Source organism: Passer domesticus, chromosome 1 (assembly GCF_036417665.1).
Source record: "Passer domesticus isolate bPasDom1 chromosome 1, bPasDom1.hap1, whole genome shotgun sequence".
Classification (NCBI taxonomy): Eukaryota; Metazoa; Chordata; class Aves; order Passeriformes; family Passeridae; genus Passer; species Passer domesticus.
In genome coordinates, this window is record NC_087474.1 from 17,182,416 (window position 1) to 17,206,314 (window position 23,899).

The 23,899-nt window shown below is 38.0% G+C and overlaps 2 protein-coding genes across 9 annotated transcripts in view; one reads left to right on the forward strand and one right to left on the reverse strand.

Annotated features, from left to right (window-relative positions):
- Positions 1-19,580, reverse strand: part of ARMC3 (armadillo repeat containing 3) — a 63,090-nt gene extending 43,510 nt beyond the window's left edge. The window contains exons 1-5 of one of the 7 annotated variants that reach the window (XM_064408169.1): positions 19,395-19,580; positions 12,689-12,732; positions 11,925-11,995; positions 8,199-8,247; positions 437-554 (exon numbers count right to left, since the gene is read on the reverse strand). In XM_064408169.1, the coding sequence (XP_064264239.1) occupies positions 437-554; positions 8,199-8,246 (166 nt within the window). In that variant the 5' untranslated portion in view covers position 8,247; positions 11,925-11,995; positions 12,689-12,732; positions 19,395-19,580. Of the gene's footprint in view, positions 1-436; positions 555-8,198; positions 8,248-11,822; positions 11,996-12,688; positions 12,733-14,216; positions 14,300-19,394 lie in introns of those variants that run through there. The other 6 variants (XM_064408152.1, XM_064408160.1, XM_064408177.1 and 3 more) reach the window with 6 other exon arrangements.
- Positions 19,581-19,808: 228 nt separating this feature from the next.
- The window catches only part of PIP4K2A (phosphatidylinositol-5-phosphate 4-kinase type 2 alpha), a 149,048-nt gene continuing 144,957 nt past the window's right edge, over positions 19,809-23,899 (forward strand). The window contains exons 1-2 of one of the 2 annotated variants that reach the window (XM_064408214.1): positions 19,809-20,059; positions 20,982-21,109. The gene's annotated coding sequence lies outside the window, so the exon portion shown is untranslated. The remainder of the gene's footprint in view (positions 20,060-20,981; positions 21,110-23,899) is intronic. The other variant, XM_064408221.1, reaches the window with a different exon arrangement.

The following is a 23,899-nucleotide window of genomic DNA, read 5'->3' on the forward strand; positions in this document are numbered from 1 at the left end:
GCACAGAAATACTGACACAACTTTGTGTAAAAATAACAGAAAAAGGCTGAGAAGTTCTTGTCATTGAAAAAACTGAAGATTAAAATTACTACACTGGTACAGACATTTCAAACTCCAACATAAAAAAATAATTCTTTCTCAACTGCAGATCTGTTGCCTATAAAAACCCACATCTAGCTTATATTTAAAATGAGATCCATTAAAAATAAATATAAAATTTTCCAACAAAATGATAAAATTTTCCTTCATGCAAACTACAAGACTTCTTTATTACTGCAAGTACAGGCTGGATAGACATTTCAAAATCCCCCACCCCCCAAACTTCAACAGATGCCTTTGAGGAGAAAGTAAGACTCTAATGCTAGGAAATGAAACAATTGTGAACTAGTAGAAAATCTAAGCAGTGCAAAACCAAGCTTATTGCAAAAATACCAACCTTTTGATGCAAATTTATATAGAGCATCACATGCTTTGGCCAAAACTTCATTTTCAGGAGAACTAAGCATTAGCACAACTGTTGCTGGTGCTTTGCTTTCAATCAATAAAGGATCAAACTAAAAACAAAACAAAAACAAAGGGAAAGAAAAGTTTGATTTATACTCTGTCTTCCTGTGTGTTGCAGTAGACTCCCACATTTCGTTAAATAGAAAATAAAATCTTGTTTGATATCTACACTGAATTAGAAATATTAATGAATTACTGTTTTCTTGGAAAAGTCCAATTTTTTTAATAACAATTAGAGTCATTGTTGAAAAATTAGAAAGAATAATTGACTTCCAAATAAACATAACCATGATTTAATCACATATGAAGATTTTGGGAAAACTTTCATGCTTCCCTGCAAATCTAGAAAGTTTTGAAGGTAAAAAGCTATGTAGTTGTTATACATGTAAGAGCATTCTGAGACTTCAGAACCAGACATGAGAAGGTTTTTGAGCAGCTGTACACAGAGCCCGTGGACTCAGCAGGTGTACAAGGAAGAGGATTTTGTTACTCTGTGGCAATATCACTTTGCTGCTGCTTAAAAAATAAAAGAACACTTTCTGTGCCTTTGTCAGCTCAGTTCACCAGCTCACCATGATCCTGTACTAGATGAAGTACTTCCAAGATATAATTCCTGCTCACCCAGCTAGAAATGATACAAAGGTTTCATTTCCATTTCTGAGCTCTCTCATGCAGAAAGAAATCTTCCAACAAATCAGACAGTTTTCAGCCTCTTAATAGACTCCTTAGGACTAACATCACTTGAGCAAGGGAGTTCTCTAAAAAAGCCTTTTGTTTCTTAAGAAGACTCAAGGAATTCTGGAAATTCTACTCATTAAAAAGTTTTAAGATTCCTTGTATTTAAAGTAATTGCTTAGTATGGAAAAACTGTCTTCTATCCTCACAATTTAGGCCTGTACAGTATCTGTGTTACATACAGAAACTACTAGATGCTGGAGTCATGCAGTTTCTCAAAAACAATGTATTTATCTTTAAAATATAGCAGATTATAAGACAGTAATACACATTAATTTAAAATATTATTACTATATATATACATGTATATATACAAATGTCAATAATTTGATTTACTTCATTAAAAGAACTTTAATAGCTACATCAGAGGCATGTGTACAGTATTTATACATTGATCTAATACCAAAGTCAGAATTGCATTGCTCCATTTTCAGTGTTTCTCATGTTTACAAGTAATTGTACAAACCCCAACTCAATGAAGTTTCCTAGGATTTAATGACAGGTTGGCACACAAGCACAGTGAAATTAGTCTAACCTCTACACATTTGATTAGACATTAGATTTGCTATTACTGTATGCAATATTCAATAGACACTTTCCTATTAAAAGCACTTCTGTGCTTAAAACACAGTAAAAATAGTCTCTGAAATCAATATATCTTTAAGAATCAGAGGCCTGAGTAAGGGAGTGATTGAGGAAGAATTTCTTTACTGTGTGGTGACTGTGCACTGGAACAGGTTGCCCAGAGAGGCTGTGGAGTCTCCCTCACTGGAAATACCCAAGAACCATCTGGATGCAATCCTGTGCAATGTGCTCTGGGATGGCCCTGCTTGAGCAGGGAGGCTGGACCGGGTGACCACTGTGGCCCCTTCCAACCTGAGCCACGCTGTGATTCTGTGATTTGCTGGGAGGTAACTTTGTTCATCAAAACTATCATAGAACTGGTTATGATTTCTCCTTATCATTATCTCAGCAGAGCTAGTGTTCTACCTTTTTTTTTTTTTTTAATCCAAGGCTTGCATCTAAATCTTCATATATTATTGGAGACTTTTCCTGTAATGTCACATATAGGACATTATGTGCTAGATTAATATACTTGAAGTTACAAACAATCTTTAATTAAACACAGAAATTTAACTAATTTGTAGGCAACAACATTTCAATCATGCAGTTTGCATTAAGAAAATACCAAGTTAAATGAAAAAGAAAGCTAAATGTGTGTTTCATCCTGATTTTTGTGTACGTTTGACCTCAAAGCCATTAGCAACTGAAGAGCATTTGGGGTTTGGTTTTGGTTTGGAGATTTTTGGTGTGGGGTTTTTTTTTTTTTGTTTTGTTTAGTTTTGTTTTGTTTTTGGTTTGGTTTGGTTTGGTTCAGTTTTTTGGGTTTTGGGGTTTTTTTTTGTTTGTTTGTTTTTGTTGTTGTTGGTTTGGTTTGGTTTGGTTTTTTTTTTTCCTGTTAGGGGTATTTTTGGTGGGGGGGGTGCTTTGTTTTTCATGCTTTGGGTTGTTTTTTTACTTCCATCAAATTAATTTAGTTGAAATTGAATGTAATACAAAATATGTTTCAAATCAGACCAAAGACCCATCTAATCCAGCATCCCATCTCTGACAAGGGCCAAATAATAGGTGTGGGCAAGCAGACTATTAAATTTTACTTATGTTCCCTCTCAAATTACAACTCTGCAACCTAGAGAACTGGAGAGCTTAGGGATTTTATCTCTGTGTTCAAAAAGTCCAAGAAAAATTTTCTATGTAATTTTTGAAGCCATCTGTATTTTAACACCCTCAATATTTTGAGACACAAGTATCACAGTTAAAGATTCATAAAATAACTGTGCCTCTTCTTTGCTTTAAAAATACCACCTGATATTTTTATTTATCCTCTACAGTTCATTCACTTTAAGAAAAGGTGAAATGAATTACACTCATTTGCCTTCCCTGTATATTCATAATTTTGTAAGTTTCTATGATATTCCTCTTCACAGTGATTCCTTGTGAGAACGAAGAAACCTACTCCTTTGATCTTTCCTAAAACAGAGGCCACCCTGTCTGTTCTTGTTGTCTTTCTTAGTTCGTTCTTTGTATATTCTGTTGTCTTTCTATAGTTCAGGTCTGCCTTTTTGGGATGGGAACACCAGAACTGTAAATGGCATTTATGTGCATGTACAGGGCATTTGCTAGTAACACGATGTTCTGTCTTTTATTTCTGGAATTTGAAATTTTGTACTTAGTCACTTTCTCCTACTTAGGAACTGGATGCCATTTTCATGAAAATATCCACATTAATTCTGATACGCTGGATGACACAACTGCAGAAAAAAAATCCCATGACTGACAACTTCTCCCCATTATGAAATCTGAACAATAACTTGTTTTCTCACCTTTGCTTCCTACTTTATAACCAGACATTACTGCTATAAGAGTAATTTCTTTTCATGTGCTCATCTTTATGAGAGTGAAAAGCCTGGTCTGAAAACTTTTGGAAAAGCTAAGCAACTGTATCAATGAGAACACTGTTATCCAAAGAATACCCCTCCAAAGAACTCAAGTAGATTTCACAGCTCAAACTTTCCTCTACACAAGCACTATTGATTCTTCCCCATTACTATCATATTTACCCACGGGTTTGGTTTTGCTTTTATCAAGAACTATTGCTACCAATTACCACAGCACAGAAGATAAACTTCATGTAATTATTGCTGTATTTCTTTAGAAAACAAAATTTTCTACCATCAATCCTTCTAGTACCACATTTACAGATGTTAACTATTTTTCATTTAGCCCAAGACCTGGGCAAACACTATTCCTTCCTACTTGGGCAATTTTGTCACATTTCTTTTAGTGATTACCACATTGCTTTGCCTTTTGACATAAAAATAAATAATTTTGGTTTTCTTTCATGACTGCAATCACCTAATAGAGTCCCCCCTAAGATGCTTCTTGCATCTAGTCAATTTTAAAAAGCTTTACTGCTACTTTTTTGTATCTTTGCTGGTTCTCTCCCAAAATATTTTGATCCAGGGTGACAGTGCTTTTACTTCTCATTTGGGAGTGGAAGCATTTTTTGTTTTCCCATTTGGATGAAAATCCCACCTTTTGAAGGATGTATTTACCTGCTAGTTGTTCTATTGTTTAATCATGCTGGCTTTTCTTTTTTTTAATCCCTTAAATTTGATTTAAGGTCAGTTTTAACCCTTCACCTCTCATAGAATCTTGAGAAGCACTACAGATATCTTCACTATTCTTAATCCCTTTTCCTTTACCTAGAAAAACAGATTTAGCAGATACCTGGATATGCTAATCATTTCAGTTCTGTGAGTGTCTGATCTCTTGTACTAACAATAAATCCCAAGATATTCCACTGAATCACAAATAGTTGATATTAGAAGGCACCTCCAAAGATGATCTGGTCCAACTGCTGTGTTCAGAGCAGGGTGAGCTATAGCTCAGGGCTAATGCACAGTCTGATTTTGACTAGCCCCAAGGATGGAGACTCCACAAGCTCCCTAGACAACCTATGCCATGCTTCATCATTGTTAATGTAAAAGAAAAACTTTTTTCTTATGATTAAATGGAAACCTCCTGCATTTCCATTTGTGCCTACTGCCTCTCATCTTTTCACATGCCACCACTGAGAAGAGCCTGGCCTGATTTCTTTACTTCTTTCCATCAGCAATTTTTACACTGCCAAGACCCCTCCAAGCCTTCTCTGAAGACCAAGCAGTCACAGCTGTCAGTCTCTACTCCTAAGACAAATGCTCCAAGACTTTGTTCCAGTAAGGCCTCGTCTCTCCCATAACAGAGAATGCAGAACAGGACACGGCATTCCAGGTGTGGTCTCCCTCACCAATACTGAGTGAGAGTCCCCACTCTCAAGCTGCTGGCAATATTCTGCCTAATGCCCAGGATTTTATTAGCTTTCTTTGTCCCAAGTTCACATTTCTGGTGTATGTCCACCAGAATCACCAGGTTCATTCCTGTAAAGCTGCTTTCCAGCTGGTCTTCACCCAGTCTGTACCGGATATTCTTCCTCCAGGTGCAGGACTTAGCCATTTCCCTTTATTAAACTTAATTAAATTCCCAATTTCCTATTTCTCTAGGAAATTGCTGAGGTCCCCCTGAATGGCTGCACAACCACCTGGTCTGTCAACCACTCCTCTTAATTTCATATCTTCTGTAAACTTGCTGGGTGTGCGCTCTGTCCCACCATTCATGTCACTGAGGAAGAGGTTGAACAGTATCTGCTACAGGATCAACCCCTGGAGCACACCAGTGCCTGACCTCTAACAGGCTCTCATGCTGCTGAGCACAACCTTCTGAGCCTGTCAGTTCAGCTACCTTTTGGTTAATTTACACTATCTGTTTATCTTGTCTGTACTTCACCAGTTTACCTATGAGGATGTTACAAGAGGTAGTATTGAAAGCCTCACTAAAGTCAAGTCAAATTAATATTTAGACATTAATCAAAAGAAGGTGTTTATGTGGAGACAATTTCAGGAGCTGACTGTGCCAATTCACGTGTTCCACTTTTTCTTAACATCAGTCCCATGAATGAAGCCTTTTTCAAAAATATTCAGGTATCTATAGCTTTCTTTAAGTGATAACACCTCACAATTTTCTCTAGGGATAATCTTAGGCTCCCCTTTCAATGTCCATGACCAATGTCCATGCATGATGAGCAAATAATAGTATGGTCTAGACCAAACTTAATGTAGATATCATGTGAAAAGTTCCTATCAATCTATGTCAAAGCTAGCATATTTTATAACTGTCATACATATTTTATTACTGAATTAAACATATTTTATTACTGAATTACTGTCTTAGGTCATTCATATAGAGATAGAGGCTCAAAGCAATGTTTTTTCCTCTTGGAGACCAATTGTCAGAACAGAGAATACTAAAAGACAAATTAGGAGAGGCAGGGAAAACAGAATCCTCAGGAATACTTTCTGAAACATATAAGCAGTGGCTAGGCTAAGAGATGTGTTTCCCACCTGTTCCTAGAAACCTATAAAAAATTAGTGGTCATCTGCAGTACCATATATTCTCAGAGCATTCCACATGCACAAAGGCCTTCTTTTATAAGCCTGTCTACATTATCTCAAGGCTTCTTTTCTTGGACTTGACATTTTCATAAACAGATTATCAATCATGAGATAATAGCTAATACATCTTTTATTTTGTCTGCATCTCATTTCCTGCCATCTGAAACACCCAGGTGAAATTTAAAGTTTTCAGATTTGATTTTACACAATCATTATGAACAAAATTCTTATTATGGTAAGATTTTCTTCATTAATGATTAAAATTATCTATTTTCATATTTAATACTGTCCTGATATGCAACATTTCTCCTGCTATAACTGTCAGAATAGACATGCTTGCTTGAAGTACAGTAAGGGTAAAAATTAAGCCAAAAGCTGTAGATGCCATCTGGAATTTACTCTTTCCAACTCATTCCTTTTGATAGTTTAGTGACTTTTTCTGTGTATTCACAGGTTATTGTAGTACCTAGCATGCTGTACCACCGTTTTCTCTAGAAAATCTAATTGCATATTTTGGATATAGAAATTGTGGTGCTGCACATACTGATTTTCTAGCTATTTACTGAAGAAGTCAACTTTTATCACTTCATCTGTATGACTTAAATGTGTTGTCGAGCCTTTCAAACCTTTTTTTAGGCTGCAAAGATACTTAGTCTTAATTTCTCAGGCCTATTTGAATTGACTCACCCACATACACCTTCTTTGTGACTCCTGGTTTTCTAGGTTATTTTATACAGATAGAAGTTATGTTGAGGTTTTATGCCATTTCCTTTCATAAGGATTTATTATTGATTGAAGGCTATGAATTACATTTGTAATATTCACCTTTCCACAGAACAGCTGGGTAACCTGATGTCAACTGCTATGTCTCAGTGACATCATGACCATTGGACATTACTGTCTTAGTCAAAACTATTTATACTTATTTAATATTGAAACTGCAATGGAGTTTTTGCTAACTTTTCTGTGACCTTTGAGAGAGCTCTTGCAGTACTACACGTCTTTACACATAAATCCATTGGGTTTTTTAAAACAGTGTACAGAACATCACATTTAGTGGGACTTATTGAGGGAGTGGGACTCCCTCTGTGGGACACGTTGAGGTCCCCATTTTCATTAATTTGGTTGTTATTTGACACAGAGCTTATACTGTACTCTTTTCAATGTTTCTGTATTTCCTCTACTTCTTTCTGAAGAAAACAAATAAACTTTTAAAAATAGTTATGTTTCGAACAATTATTTTTTGGGGGCCTCTTCGTACCTTGCAAATTTATAGAAACTCCAGAAAAGTGTGCTAGTATGAGACCCTTAACCTCCACCTTTTGAAAAAAAAACTCTCACTATCAGTATGATTCTATATTTGGCTTCAGCTCTTGTACTTTTCACTGTACTTCCAATGACAACAGAAAAACCTAAACTGCCTCTTAAGACTGTATATATTTGCAAAAGAGATAGAGTGTGTAGTATTATTCAAAATATTTGTCAAATTTTGTATTCAGTAAAAAGCCACAGATCCATCTAGGCTTTTAACTCTTTCATCCTTAAAGAAAGCGAATGTATTCACAGTTGAAAAGACAGGCAGATTTCAGGTCGCTCTTCTCCATTCTCCTTTGATTTTTACGAAGAGAAAGCTAACACTGTTCTTCAAATAAAAAGAAGCCTGGATTGTTTCATACATAACTGTTTGCAATGCCTGCCAAAGACAACAATCTCTACAAAGAACTACACATGCCCAGTCACTCTGGTTTGTATGCTGTCCAAGAAAAGCAGAAACAGAGACATCTTTAAAAGCCATTTTTAGAATAATGTGGGTAAACTAGGAGAATAAGGGACTATGTAAGGAGGGTAGAGCTGGGCCTGTAATTGTGTAATGTTTATTTTATAGCACATAGCAGTTTATAAACTTACCACATCCTTGGGTGGAGACTCTGATTCCTTCTTTACTTTTTTACCCATTCTACAAACAAACAAACAAACAAAAAATAAAAGCAGGCAAACAAACTCCCTTCTATGTTTTAGGAACCAGCTTACCAGTGATTCAGGGAACCTTGTAAGACAGACTTGCTCATTCATTTGACCCACCAAATCAGTCTGAAAATTTCTTTGAGGTAGTAATTTCTATAGAGAGAGTAATCCCTGCTGTCAACAACATACATAGCTAAAAAGACCTCAGACAGCACAGGCTCGGGTTGTAATGTAGTACAAACACACAGAACATCCCTTTCTGAAAATTAGTTTTATCTGTATCTATAAATCATATATGAACTTGAAAGTCCTTTTAGGGCACTTCTCCATGTTTGTCTATACATTCTGTGTTGGCAAACATTCCATACAACCCCAGAATGTACAAATAAGTTCTCCCTTGAAAACATGGTTCAAATACAATTTGAATTCTCTGTTCATATTTCACAAGAGACAAAAATCAGGTCTGCAGGTATTAAGAAACAGTTCTGCACAGTATAAATTTAATTGATTTTAAGAAGTTACATTTATTTACAAAGTCCAGCTTGTCTTATTACTTTTTATTTTTCTTTTTGTATTAGCACACGTGCACATAACCAAGAAGACTTTCTCAGCTGCATCTAATAGCAGCTTCTGAAGCATATGGGTGTAATACCTCAAGTGGACCTAATTTCATGTAGCTTGCAAAACTTCAGCAGAGCCTTCCAGTTAAGGTACAGGCAAAAAATAAAGGGCAACATGAGCCACTAGCATTAGCTATGCATAGAACATAACCCAAGTTATGCCAAACTTAAGTTTGTTTTAACACTGTGTAAAAGTGAAATGTGCACCATTAGTACTCCTTGTTAATTCCTCAGTTAGTTCTCCAAGGGAGACCACACATTCACCCTCAGCCAGGGTTTAGTGAGAGCCTATCTCTGGTATAGAGACAATTTTCTAGTGCAACATGAGCTGTAGCCTGTCTGCTTACAAAAGTCAAGGCTATTTTTGTTGTTTTCAACAAAAATTTGGAGCTCTTCTTGAATTTTCCAGGTACTGCTCCTCTACCAATCTCTACAAATAAATTGTAACACAACACTAATGAAAGTAGTTGATAAAGCATATCCTAAAAACAGATCTGAAATTTCAAACTTGATAGGAAGGTCAGTAATTACAGTTTTGAGAGGAAGATCCACACAGCCAAAGACTTTTCAGCTCCAATCTGCTTTACCCTTTTGCATCTGTACACACACATGTATGAAACACACACACATACACACACACACACATATTCAGTGTTTCAGAAAGCACAGATTTGGCCAGAGATGAATTAATTTATATAAGCAAAAGCATAAGGACAATTTACTGACAGTATATTCAACAGGTGTGATGGACATACTACCTTATGATTCATGCAGTCACTGTAGAAAGCAAGAATCATGCACACATGCAAGAACCAGATTTAGATGGACATTCAGGAAATGGGGGTTATTTAAATTGTGCTAAATCCCAGTATGGAGATATGGACACATACTCAGAATCATTCAGTTCAGCTCAATTCATTTCAGATATAAATTAAGCTGCAGTCATAAAAGGCAATTTTAATTCTGAGTGAGTTTAATTAAGTTTAAACCAACTAATTTTAAAAGTTAATTAATGCAAAATTATTTATAATGTTATATAATTAATGTTCTCAGATTCAAATTACTTATATTTCAAGACCAAGAATAACTGAGGCTTTTAATGGCAAATATTTCTTCATTCTGTATAAATACATCCAATTTCTGAGCATATTTTAAAGAAACTTTTACATATTCCTAAGTGTTCAGAAATATTTGGTTCCTTAAAAATTTTCATTTAAAAAAATCAGTGTGATTTGTAGCAACAAGCAGAGAGAACAGGTCGATTACTTTACTGTCGGTTATGGCCCTCAGTCTATTTCTTTGGTGCAGTTACTAATCTAGATTTCAATACATTCTGCCATCAAACGTTGGTGTGAGCTTTGCTTCCATAAAGCTCTCTGTATTCAGTGGTCATTCTCCGACTTGAGGGAATGATGGACACAGAATTCTTTGGCTTACTGACAATTAAAAATGTGTCTTCTGCATTGAACTGTAATTATCACAGACAATCAATGTGTACAGGTATTGAAAGGCTACTGACCCATAAAAGAGCTTCTTTATTTAAATCCCTTTCTCTCCAAGATAACTACATGCTGTTTTTTCCTCAGTAGGGTTAGGGTATGCCTATTTCAGATTCTCAGTTTACCAATCCAAATATTTAGAATTTTGAAAACAATTGTAGTAGGGCTTAAAATTTTATATCTAGCAAATGCTCGCTGAATGTCTCCTGTAAAACTTATTTTAAAAATTAAAATTATTCACTAGTAATTACATGTACGTGTAGTTAAATTAATTAATTCCTGGACAAACTTGCTGCTCATGGCTTGGATGGGTTAACACTTTGCTTGGATATGACTCAGGGGGACCTTACTGCTCTTTGCAACTGCCTGAAAGGAGGGTGCACCAAGGGGAGGGCTGGTCTCTTCCTCCACATAACAAGCAATACAGCAAGAGGAAATGACCTCAAGTTGTGCCAGGAGTGGTTTAGATTGGATATTAGGAAATATTTCTTCACCAAAAGGGTTGTAAGCATTGGAACAGGCTGCCCAGGGAAGTGCTTGAGCCACCAGTCCTGGCAGTATTAAGACATTTAGTGCTTAGGGACATGGCTTAGTAGTGGGCTGGGCAGTGTTAGGTTAACAGCTGGACTTGTTATTCTAAAAGGTCTTTTTGAAACTTAACAATTCTATGTTTCTAAATCTTAAAAGACAAAATAATATTCTCATTTGAGTAATATCCTCTATTTCATGTCCTGCACATTTCTAGAATCATAGAAGCATGCCTTTTCTACATATGTTTTTTGAGATTAAAGGGTTGATTGTTTTAAATCATGTAGAGCTAGAGGTAATAAAGTACTTTGACCTAACAGATGTAGCCAATACATAGCCAAGCAATCCATGAAGTTATCATTCTATGCTACTTCCTGTCCTTCACCTGGAATTTATTGCCTCAGTGGTAGACAACCTAGCCTGCTTTTCTTTCTCTGACCCAGTTTTAGTGCAGTGGTGCAATCAGGTGGTGTCTCTCAAGCAGCAGGACAGTCATTATGTCTAACTAAATCCTCATTCCAAAACCACAATCCCCAAAGCTCTCCCTCAGCTCTGGCTATTCTTAGTGCCTTAGCTCAGTAGGCACTTCCCTGTTTCACTCTGAATTTCATTAGCTTTCCCACGGGACCAGAACCACTCCAGTGTGAGCATCCTAAGTTAAACCAATATCCAGAATCTAGGAGTAGTGTCCATTAAACTAAACTAAGTATCAGCACTAAAGTTAATCACTCTGCTTGATAATTGATGGAGATCTAGTCAACATATTCAATAGATCTTAAGGCAGATTCATCTTAAAGGAGGTATCTAAAATGGAATAGCACCTTAAAAATAATTACTTTTCTTTGGGCCAAGACCAGAGTCTGGAGTTGTTAGCTCATGTATTTACACTGACATCTAAGTTCGTGAGCTAAGTTTATTACCCCATTTCTCCACATGAATCCACATGCCAGGCTAGGTCTGGCAGACACTATCATAGCAGACTGAACACGAGCAGAACCAGGCATACGAAGAAACACAGCCACCTTGTCTTTCTTGCAATGGCTGCAGGAACAGGCACATCTCCAGTAATATCTCTATGACCAGAACATTCTGCCTGTGAATGGAAAATGATTTTGCAGAAGGTCACAAATGCAGAATTTTTGGTTCAAAGTGGCAACCTCTAACTTCTTAACTATTTTATCAGGAACTGGCATCTCTGCCATGTCAAATAAAATGTGGAAAATTTATTTAGTTTTTGAAAGAGTTGCTGCAGATGCCTGCTCAGAGGAGCAGGCTCCAAGTACCAGATCATAAGATAATGATGGCCCTGGTCCCTGTACTTATTTATTTTTACTGTGATGCTTTAATGTGAATAGTTGCTTTTCTCAGTGTAAATAGTTTCTTAGATTGCAAATTTGAGATACCCAGTTATTCCTAGTCACCACGCTTTTTGTTTTTTAAAAACACAAGATGATGGCTAGCAAGTGAGTTTTAACAAAGAAAGAATCTATAAATCATACTTTGAAATATGAGGAAAGATTTCTGATTGTTTTTCTGTTTGAAATATCCAAGTCTTATAAATACTTCCTTTACCCTATTGGAGTCCTGTTGCAAACATTTAAAGAACATAGTATTTCCTGGGTTTAAATCAGACAATGCACTTAGAAAACACTTCCTGTTCCATTTGCATCTTCTGTTTTCTAAAACCTTTTATAACAGCTGCAACAACCTAGGACCCTGCACACACTGCAAGAGCTGAGCTGAAGAACAGGAATAAGTCAGAGGCACTGCCAGCAGCGGAACTTACCTCTTAGTCAAGGAATCAAAGGTCTGTGCTGAGAGCAATTACCCCTGTGGAAAAGCAATGCAAGGAGAAGGATTTAGAAATAGCTTCTAACTAACCTTCAAATTAACAGTCCGATACGTTAAGATAGTCTCAATCTGTGTTACTAGAACCCAGCCATGATTTTCAGGTTCTTACCGAAAATTATGCACAAGTGAAATTATTTTTGCTTTACAGGTGATAATTACATAATGTCAATTTAGTTGAGCAAGTTTAATTGAAGTATAGCTGTTTATTTTTGTCTCAGAGAAACTATTTTTTTCTTGTGATAACAGTGAAAATTGCCTATAAATCAGTGATTATCATTGATTATTTCAATTGATTTTTGTACGGACATTCTAGTACCGCTGCCTTCCAATGGAATCAAAAGATAATCATATCATCAGCAGACAATCTCATTCCTCTCCTGAGTCCATAAAACAGTATGTCCTCTGTATACCAGTTTAAATATCCTCATCATTCTCAGATAGCTTCATCTTTAATTAAGAGAATAACATGGAATAGTCTTGAAACTCTTTTCCTTCTCCCAAATTCCCCTTTCATCTTTTTTTCTGCCCAGGTCCTTAAATATGGATCAACAGACTTCCCTCTTCCTGTGTTGTCATGACAGTGCAAGTATTACCACACTATTAAAAAACTTGGCTTCATATGATAAGAGAGTTTAAAAGAGATAGCAGGTCCAATTTAATATTCAGTTCCTGCAGATATAGATATATGTGCCATATGAAAATAATACATTATATGGGAGACCAATTAAGCCAAGGCCTTTGAATTTGCCCACTGTTTTATCTGTGTGCATGTGTATATTTGTTGAAAAAACGATGAGGAAGTTCCACCTGAATATGAGGAAAAGCTTCTTTACACTGCAGGTGATCAAGCACTGGAACAGATTGTCCAGAGAGGGTGTGGAGTCTCCCTTACTGGAGAGATTTAAGAACCATCTGGATGCAATCCTGTGCAATGTGCTCTGGGATGGCCCTGCTTGAGCAGGGAGGTTGGACCAGATGACCAGTTTGGCCCCTTCCAACCTGACCCACCCTGTGATTCTGTGAATAAGAACAGTCTTTCACATGGCTGATCAGTATCCAGCTTCCAGAATGACAACAGACAAATGTTTCTGATAAATGCCTGCAACTAATCCCGAAAGTCAGATTTCTTCCATCTGTTACAGGGTTTCTATTTCCCTGAAGTATCAAGATTTAGATCTCCTAAAGTTTTTATGTTCTTCCTAACAATAGTAGCTATTTTTACTGTCCACATAAACGCCTAATCCTTTTACTCCTCATTTTTAGACATGCTACAGCACATATCCAATTGTCAAGTGCACTGTATAAGGAACTACTCCTTAGATTTAAAAATATGTAAATAGTTTAAATGTGTTATTCAATTCAACACAATAACCCTTCGTTCTTATATTACAACTTTAGTTACCAGATGCCTTGACTTGATCTCTTCTACCTTCCTTTATAAGTCACTGTACATTCTGATTTACCTCCTTTCTAAGCTGTCTTAATTATTTTTTTCCATATAGCTTTTCCAGACATGTATGTTTCCTGTCTCAGAGTCCCTCTGTGACTGTTAAACCTCTCTCAGATATGACGTACCTGACGAGAAATACCATAATCAATTCTAGAACACTACTGACTTATTCAAGTGACATTGTAACTTTCAGGGTATTTATTTTAACCCAATTTCCTCAGTGAAGAGTTTCACTAAGTTATCCACATATGGTAAACAGCTCATTTTCTCAGTCGATCACAATTAATTTAGATTTACTGCTGAAGAGAATATTGTTCCAAGTATTCCTGACAGTATAAATTACACTGCTTTTATCAACAATAAGTTTTATTTGTCATGGTGTTACTAGTTCACCCAACTGCAGAAGAGCTCTCAGAAGTTTCCACAAGTCTTTTTTAGTTGTAACAAATTATTTTCATCATTTAAACCAGAGTATTTTTATTTCTCTACATTATTGCTAATTTCCAAATTATAATGAACATGTTAAATAACATCAGACCTAGGATCTATCCTTGGAGAATCCAAGCTGTGACAAGATGAATCGAGGAGATTTTTGTGTGTGATTCTAAATGTCTGAGATGCATAGTGAAATCTCTCATCCCATGAGATACAGACTATAGAAAAATTGACTCAATCTAAACCAAATGAGAGACAGTACTTACACAACCATTATCTGAGCTATAATAGCTGGACACTTCCCATTCAGAAGGCAAAGATGGTCTGACTCACGAAGAAGTACTAGTAAAAAATTAAAGACACTCCTACGATTTTAGCCAGCTGTGACAATCTACATGAATTAAAATGAATGCTTCCTCCTGTCAGCTTCATGGGGACATTGGGGGACAGGGACATTCTGAATGAGTGGAATTGTCCCCCTTCCCGTCACAGCCACTGCATCATGTTAATTCTACCTATCATGCTATATCTTAAAAATCTTAAATTTTTTTTCCCACCTCTCTCATTAAGAAGTTGCCCAAAAACAAAGTTGTTCAATTACTTCAATTACTTTCTTTGCTGGCATGTATGAAAACATTATTTATAGTAAATATTTATACTATACAATATATATTTACTATATTCTATGCAACCATATTATATAAATTCCACATACATTTACATATATAGAATCAGAATATATTTAGAATCCTAGAATGGTTTGGTTGGAAGGACCCTTAAAGATCATCTCATTCCAACCCGGCTGCCATGGGCAAGGACATCTACTAGACAAGGCTGCTCAGACACCATCCAACCAGGCCTTGAACACATCCAGTGATGGATCCACAACTTCTCTGGGCAACTTCTTCCAATGTCTCACCACACTCTGAGTGACTTTGTAACTTAAACCTACTCTCTTAGATTTTTAAAACCATTCCCCTATGCCAAATCTCTACATGCCCTTGTAAAAAGTCCTTCTCCAGCTCTCCTGTGGGCTCATTTTAGGTACTGGGAGGTGCTCTAAGGTCACCCCAGAGCCTTCTCTCCAGGCTGAAAACCACCAACTCTCTCAGCCTATCTGCACAGGACAGGAACTCCAGCCCTCTGATCATGCCCTTCCTCTACCTAAAGGTAACAAACATTTCATTTTGTTAGCCTAAAGTATTCTACTTTCCTCCAAAAAAAGATTCCTTATTTCCCACATCGACTCACAGAATATGCTGGGTTGGAAGGGACCCATCAGGATCATCAAGTCCAGCTCCTGGCCCTGCACAGCACCATCCCCAAAAGTCACACCATGTACCTGAGTGTCCAAACGCTTCTTGAACTCTGTCAGGCTTGGTGCTGTGACCACTTCTCTGGGGAGCTGTTCAAGTGCTCAGCCACCCCCTGGGTGAAGAAATCTTTCCTAATATCCAACCTAAATGTCCCTTCACACACCTTGAGGCCATTCCCTCAGGTCATGTTACTGGTCATCACACAGAAGAGATCAGTGCCTGACCTTCCACTTCTCCCTGTGAAGGCAGGGGGAGAGGGGTTCCTCTTGGTCTCCTCCAGGCTGAACAAGAGGAGTGACCTCAGCTGATCCTCACATGGCTTCCTCTCCAGACTTTCACCACCCTCATGGCCCTCCTTTGGCCACTCAAACAGTTTAATGTCTTTTTTATATTGTGGCACCCAGAGCTGTCCCCAGCACTGGGGGTGAGGCAGCCCCAGCTCAGAGCAGAGCAGGACAATCCCCTCCCTTGCCCTGCTGGCCATGCTGTGCCTGACGTCCCCCAGGACAGGGTTGGCCCTCCTGGCTGCCAGGGCACTGCTGGCTCAGGTTCAGCTTGCCATGGACCAGGACCCCCAGGTCCCTTTCCTGTGCATACATCCAGGGCTGTCCCGTCCCTGACACTCGACCTTGTTAAATTTCACGTCTGGTAATTGCCCAATTCTCTAATTAGTCAAGATCTTTCCCCAGGGCCTCTTTTAATATAAATAACTGAAGAAACGTGTATCTAAATTCAACCAGAATGTTTAAAGACTTATCTACATAAAAAGATGCTCAAAAAAAGGGCCTTGCAAGCTCTCCGAAGATACATGCAGTTGAGTGAAGTGTTCAGATTGCTTTTGAAAGAAAAATCATGTTCCAGCAGCATGTTATCAATTGAATAATGTTTTAGTAAAATTGTAAAACATTATAATATATCTTATAGTGAAATTTTATAATTATTCAGGCTTTTAACAAATAAAAATCCTAAATGAAACACAAAAAGAATGTTTATCCTCCTCTCTATTTCAGTTGTTAATACACATATAATACATATTATTATATAATATTGTCTATAATAAATTTTTCATATATATGTATATTACATATATATTAGTCTCTGTCTATTTTAAAACTGCAACCTTAATCAAAGGACTTCTCACACTGCACATACTGATATCCTATGTTCTTTCCTTTCTTGGTAAAAAAGTTTACCACTGCAAATATGTAGTTTATTCATGTACAAGCAAAAGAGCAAGAAGAGACATGGCCATATGTCACCATCTGGCTAACTAAAATACAGCTGAAGAGTATGAAATATTTTTCAGAAAATGAAGTTATTTTAAACAGTATAAATAGGCTCTGAAAAATGGCTGTGATGCAACATAGCAAAGACAACAAAAGAGTTTCTGCAGGCTGTAAAGGGGACTCAATTAAAAAAAAAAAAAGACAGCAACCACAAAACACACACACACAAGAATTATGAGTAAAGAACACCGTAACATAAGTAGAACTCCAGGAAATGAGATAAACTCTAAGTTTAGCCCTTACTTTTCCAAGAGCTGGTAAGAATATAGGGATATGGAAACTGCTTCCATTAATAATTTTATCTTCAAAGAAATGTATTGGCTGTTTCCTTTTCTGACTTTTTGCTTTAGAAAGATCATCCTCATAAGTGTTTTTTAAGTCCTTTTGAAAACATGGATGACCTCTGCTGAACATCTCAGATGAAACCTCTCCTGCCTTGTACAAAACTGAACTCATTCTTCTTTGTCGACACGGGAAACGTCTCAGATGTGTTACTATCACGTTCATGATTTTGATGGTTATGTCTGCAAGGGTAGTCCTATTGTTTCATTTTAACTGCTCATTTACCAGGCTCTATTATGTTTACAGTAAAAAAAAAAAAAAAAAAAAAGACATTTGTTGCAGTTTAAGACAAAGATGCAGGTAGCAGATTTGCAAACCTAAGGACAGCAGTGGACATATAAACCTCTGTTGGCATTCATTGTGTTAGAGGAATATTAAATAATCAGAAGATGGCAACACAATAAAAATCACAAAAATTAAAGGAAGTTAAAAAAGGAAACGTTGCTTTCATCAGTAATTTTGAAAGAGATCTTGACACTGTCAATGAACAATAGAAAGCAGATGTCTTTACCTTGCATAAGTATCAAACTATCTCATATAGATGATAATTTCAGACAACCAAAAATATTTTAAAATAGTTCTGTACTACAGATGATGCTTCTCTACCAGCTGATCCATATTTTGCTACAGTAGTCCCAAAACCTTTGAAATATTAATAAATGAGGTGAGGTTTTCCTCTAATAGCCTAATCACCTGTTACTATTCTTTTAGAGAAAGCTTCTGTATCCAACTGTTTTGGTTTTTTTTAATTCTCATCTCCAATCCATAGAATATTAGATTTTATACCTTTCATGTTACTGTCATACAGAAATTCCATGTCTTACCTGAAGTGAACTGTTATTTTTCTTTTTCCATATTATCTATCTAGATTTTTAAGTAAAATTCTTTTTCCTCTACCACCTAAGTTTCCTTAAGGCAGGTCTTTCCTTACTGCAGTTTCTTGCTTCCCAATTCACATCTAAAAATACTGGTACAGTTATCTGCTGAATGTGTCCACCCATTGCTGACACCAGTTCCTAAGTTTCTCCCAGTTTCTACCATGAAATAGTGTGAGGAGCCCATCAGCACAGGATATTCTTTGTCTGGGTTTAAATTTTATTTATGTTCATACTGATACACTTCAGCTGTTATTAAACACCACAATTTTAATATAAATTTTGCACTTGTCACTGCTGTTCTTAAAGGGGTAGATGCCCTTATCATGCAGACTGTCTTTTTTTAGTGAGCTTTTTGGTTGTGGTTGGAGGAAACTTCAATGTATGCCTTTAAAAATTATTGAGTCTTAGAATAATGGTTGGAAGGTAATCTTGATGGTTGTCTAGTTCCAACCCCACTGCTGTGGGCAGGGCACACTTTCCACTAGACCAGATTTTTCAGAGCCCCATCCAACCTGGCCTTGAACACCTCCAGGGATGGGGCATCCTCAACTTCCCTGGGCAACCTGCTCCAGTGCCTCACCACCCTCATGGTCAAAACTTTTTTCCCAAGATCTAATCTAAGCCTACTCTCTTTCAATTCAAACCCATTCCCCCTTATCCTGTCACTACTTGCCCTCGTGAATAGTCTCACTCCATCCTTTCTGTAAGTTGCCTTCTGGTACCTGGAAGGATGATATCACAAAAGTACAAACAAACAAACAAACAAAAAAACAAAACCCAACACACACACACAAAAAAAAAAAAAAACAAAAAAAACAAACAAACAAAAAAACAACCAAACAAAACAAACAAACAACAAACAACCAAAATCAAAACAAAACAAAAACCCCAAAAATAAACCCCAAAAATCCCCAACTTTTAAACTTTAGCTTACTTTGAGGGTCTACAGACACGAGGCCCTCAGTTCACTGGCCAGAGCCGCGGAGCCAGACCCACCGGGAGCCGGGGCACGGCCCGAGGGCTCCGGCCGGTAACGCACCGCCCGCCCGACACCGCCGATGCTGCCCCGGCGCCGCCGCGACCCGGGGGCCGTACCCGGCGATCTGTGCTCCCTGCCCCGAGCCCAGCTGCCCTCACGGCCGCCCGTGCCCCGCGGCCAGCGGAGCGCAGCGCCCGCGGCCCCCGCGCCGCCCGGGGGCGATCGCGCCGCGCCGCTGGGCCGGCGTTGCCGGGAGACGGCGGCGGCCGCGCCTGAGGGAGGCCGGGCCTGAGGGAGCCGGGCCCGCCGCCCCCGCGCCTCCTTCCTCCGCTCCGCTGGTTGTCCCTGGGCAACGGCTCCGAGCGTTTCGTGTGGATTCCCAGAAGCCTTCGGGGAAGCGTTTCGCCGTGACACATGCCTTTAATCCGCTTCTTCACAGTTGATGCCGGCTCCGAAGTGCTGGTGACGCTGCTTTGAGGGAAACTTCAAGTCGTTAATGCTGATGGGCCCTGGGTAGTGATGGAAAAAGCAATCAGTTATTTCTGCAGACTAAAGGAAATGGCTCACCCAAAGACACAATTTTTGAAAATTAACCAACGTGTGCAGTCTGTCTAAAATTTGTAAGTTGCTGTGTTCACACCTTACTTTTATGATTTTTCTCTACCCCGTTTCACTCTTTTCAGAGGATTCATGGAAAAAAATTTAAAAAAAAAGAAAAAAGAAAAGTGGAAGCCAGCAGTTTTCAGGAGAAATGGGCAAAACCTCTCCAGGAGGTAGAGCACAAACCTCTGTGAGAGCCCGTGGGCAGAGCATCAGCACAGAGGCACCGCGGGGCCGAGCAGTGACCGCATCGCTCAGCTCTGGGCTGGTGATGCAGGAAGAGCTGCCGTGTGGAGAATTGTGCCGGTCCCAGAATAATAATTCATTCCAGTGTTCTCTTTTGCCAGGCAGGGCTGTTCTGGAAGGAATCCTAAGCTGGATTCTGAAAGCAAATAACATTTTCTACTTGAAATGCGGGATAATTGCTATCAGTAGCTGCAGGAGTAACAGAAACCAGGCAAATAAAATCATTTGGGGGTCTCAAAGTCAGGTAGTAATAGGTAAAGAAATTACAGCTGCTACCGTCTCTCTCCTGTGATTCTTTTTAATCACAAATATCATTGCTTTCTCCCCAGATTTCTTACAATGTTACACTGCAAATATAAATTTAGTTCTATTTTATAAGCTATATCATTCTATTGAGATCATGGCAGAAATGTGTCCCGGCCTCACACTATGACAAATGTGTACCATCATAACAGAAGAGCCAGTGGGTCATTTTTAGCCATAGGCAAGACACACGCAAAGGCATCTCCTTACACTTTCAACATCATAACCCCTATAGGAAATTTATGGAGATTTATAGTCATCTTCCTTGGAAAGCAACTGCCATGACAAGTCAAGAAAAATTTATATGGACTGGTACATCTGGAGACAGAAGAAATCAGGCTTTGTTTTCACAAACTGGCTGACTTTCCATAAAGCCTGACCAATGTGTCTCAGGTTTGCAGTGGTTAGAAGAGTCTCACCCTGGCAGGAAAGGGAGCAAAAACTTTTGGTAGAGGCAAGTCACCAGCTTCCCTAATTTCTTCATGGACTTTTCTCTAAACAGTCAGGCACCACAGTGACAGGTAGGTGCAGTGAATGTAAGTAGTAAAGGCAAAAATTTGGGTTTAACTCTGTGCTGGGTGTGGCTGGGTTGCAGATACTTTTCTTCACAGCAGCTTGTATGTTGCCATGTTGTGGGTTTGTGAGTAAAACTGTGCTAATAACACTCCCACTAAGCAGTGCTTGCACAATGTCAAGGCCAGCTCTGTTTCTCGTGCTGCCCTGCCAGGGGGCGGGCTGGGGCTGGGCAGGAGTTTGGGAAGGAGACAGCTGGGAGAGCTGACCCCGACTGACCAAGGGGTGATTTTATGCTCGATCACAGCAGGCTCAGCAATAAAGCTGGAGGGTGGTCTTCCTAAAGCAGCTGTTGCTTGGGGACTGGCTGGGCACTTACCTGCTGGTGGGAGGTGCTAAGTCTTTGCAGATCATTGGGGTTTTTCAAAACTTTTTCTTCATTTATTACGCAGTCTTTATCTTGAGCCATTTGTTTTCTCACTTCTCTTTTTCTAATTCTGTCCTGCATCCTGCTGTGGGTGTGGAGATGCACTGATCAAGCAGCCCACTTCTACTTAGTTGCTGCTTGGGATCTCCTTATGCCAAACACAATATCCATTACTGGGAAAGCTTGTCTTTTTCTTGGCATCAATAATGGTCGTTCTTATTGCTATTTCAAACATAATTCTGGCCAACTGCTAGTTGGTTAGATATTTTCCTTATTTCATATGAATGATCACATAAAAGATATACAGATGCAGAGTCCATGTGGAAGAGGAGGGACGTGGTAATCAGGTTCACCCTGCACTTCCATACACTCACATGGAACCATGGGCTCGGTTGTCCTTGAAGACTAAAGTGCCTTCTGCAGGTAGGAAATGCACAGGTACTCTCAGCAGACTTGTAGCCAGGATTTTTCACAAATTTTGTGAAGCTTGTGAGTCTGTTTTATGAAGCAGAAAGGGAAATGGACAACAGCAGACAACCAGGAGAAAGTCAAGCCTGCAAAGACAGAATGATGACTTGGTGTTTTTCTTTTCATCTCTGTTTGCCATGAGAAGTGGCAATCAAATACTGTGTGACAGACATATAATTGCAGCATTTTTACCTGTGGTTTGGCAAAATTATACAAATATGTCAGGAAAAATATCTTTACATTGAATTTTGTGATAATTTGCTGAATGTGTCATTGAGTAACAACTTACTAATAAGGAAGCAAAAGGAGAGAACAAATGAGAACAGCTACAAAATCCCTTGAAAATTCACAACAGACAAAGAGTCAGAAATTACAGAATCTACAGAAAAACAGAATATTCTGAGTTGGAGGGGACTCACAAGGATCACTGAGTCCAACTCTTGGCCCTGCACAAGACAGCCCCAGGAATAACAGCATGGGCCTAAGAGCATTGTCCAAACAGTTCTTGAACCAAATATTTTATTGAAATATAAGTTATTCTAATGCAAAAAATATACTAACTAAAATAATACATATTGTATTAAAGATAGGAGATTATGACATAAAAGAACTTCCTAGAGACTCAATACCTAATAGAGTGAAAAACTCTATAACTACAAAAGCTTCATTAACTACACATTTTAATGAAATTTTGTGAGTAAACTTTTGATAAAGCCACTACAGAATTTGGGTCCTATGAAGGAACAGGGCCAATCAGTTTGATTAATTTAAAGCTTCTGAAAAAAAAGCCAACTCAAGTATGAATTAGAAACATATTTGAAAGAATATTGGGGAACAACATTTTAAAACATTTTAAATATTTAATTTCAAAAGGGATTTACATGAATAAGCTACTGCCAAATCAAAGTACTTGCTGAATTTTAGTGTTGGAAATTTGCATGTTGAAGTGTTCGAAATTATCTTTCTGCTTTTACTGGAAGTGCCACTGGGGGAGTAATTTCTCATTTCCTGAAACATCAGAAGTAGAATTACTCTTTGCTGCAATGCTTGTATGAAATAATTCTTTTTTTCCATTAAAAAAAAAAAATCATAATTTATGATTTAAGAAATACCTGATGACATACAGTACAAACAGTCTTGTCATATAACATGTTTTATATCAGTCTCAAAAGACACTTAAAAGGAACTTTTCTTTTCTGACAAGAAGCAGCTGGCTTAAGGAGTGATGAATTTACAACACATCATCTTGGCATTTCAGTTTTCTGTATTACTTCACACATTAAATTACTCAATATCAATGTAAATGGACCTCTTTCTCTAGGGAAAAAAAAAGAAATCAAAACGGAGAACAAGCCTTTCCTTCTTTCGATTTGCAAGTGAGATTTGTAAGTCTTCATTTTTCATAGGCACCCTGCCTGAACAAGTGTATGGTATGGGAGTATTGAAAAATGTTCCCCCAATGTAGTTGTATTCCCTTCTATAAAGCAATAAAATTAAATTCATGAATTAAAACTTTTAGCAAATAGGGTAGCACTATTGTTTAGAAACTGACGACCTGCAGCTACACCTCGTAGCTAGTGCTGGTCATGGTATGTCACATCAGTGCACATGTATGTGTGTACTTCTAGAGACTCTCAGAAAGGGACAGGTGGTTCAGCAGTGAAAATTTTAAGCCAGGAGTTGTGACCACAGAACTTCCTGTGTAATCTTGAATAAACTGCATAAATTAAACCAATTTAGTTATTTAACAGAAATGACCAAATACTTTAGTATTTCTGTAGGTGAATTTCTGCCTATGAAACTGGGGACTTCTGAAGTTCTCATCATACACAGTGTTTTGAGATGAAATTCATTACAGTCCTCAAAAATTGTTGCTGCAGCACATAAACATTACGAAATCAGG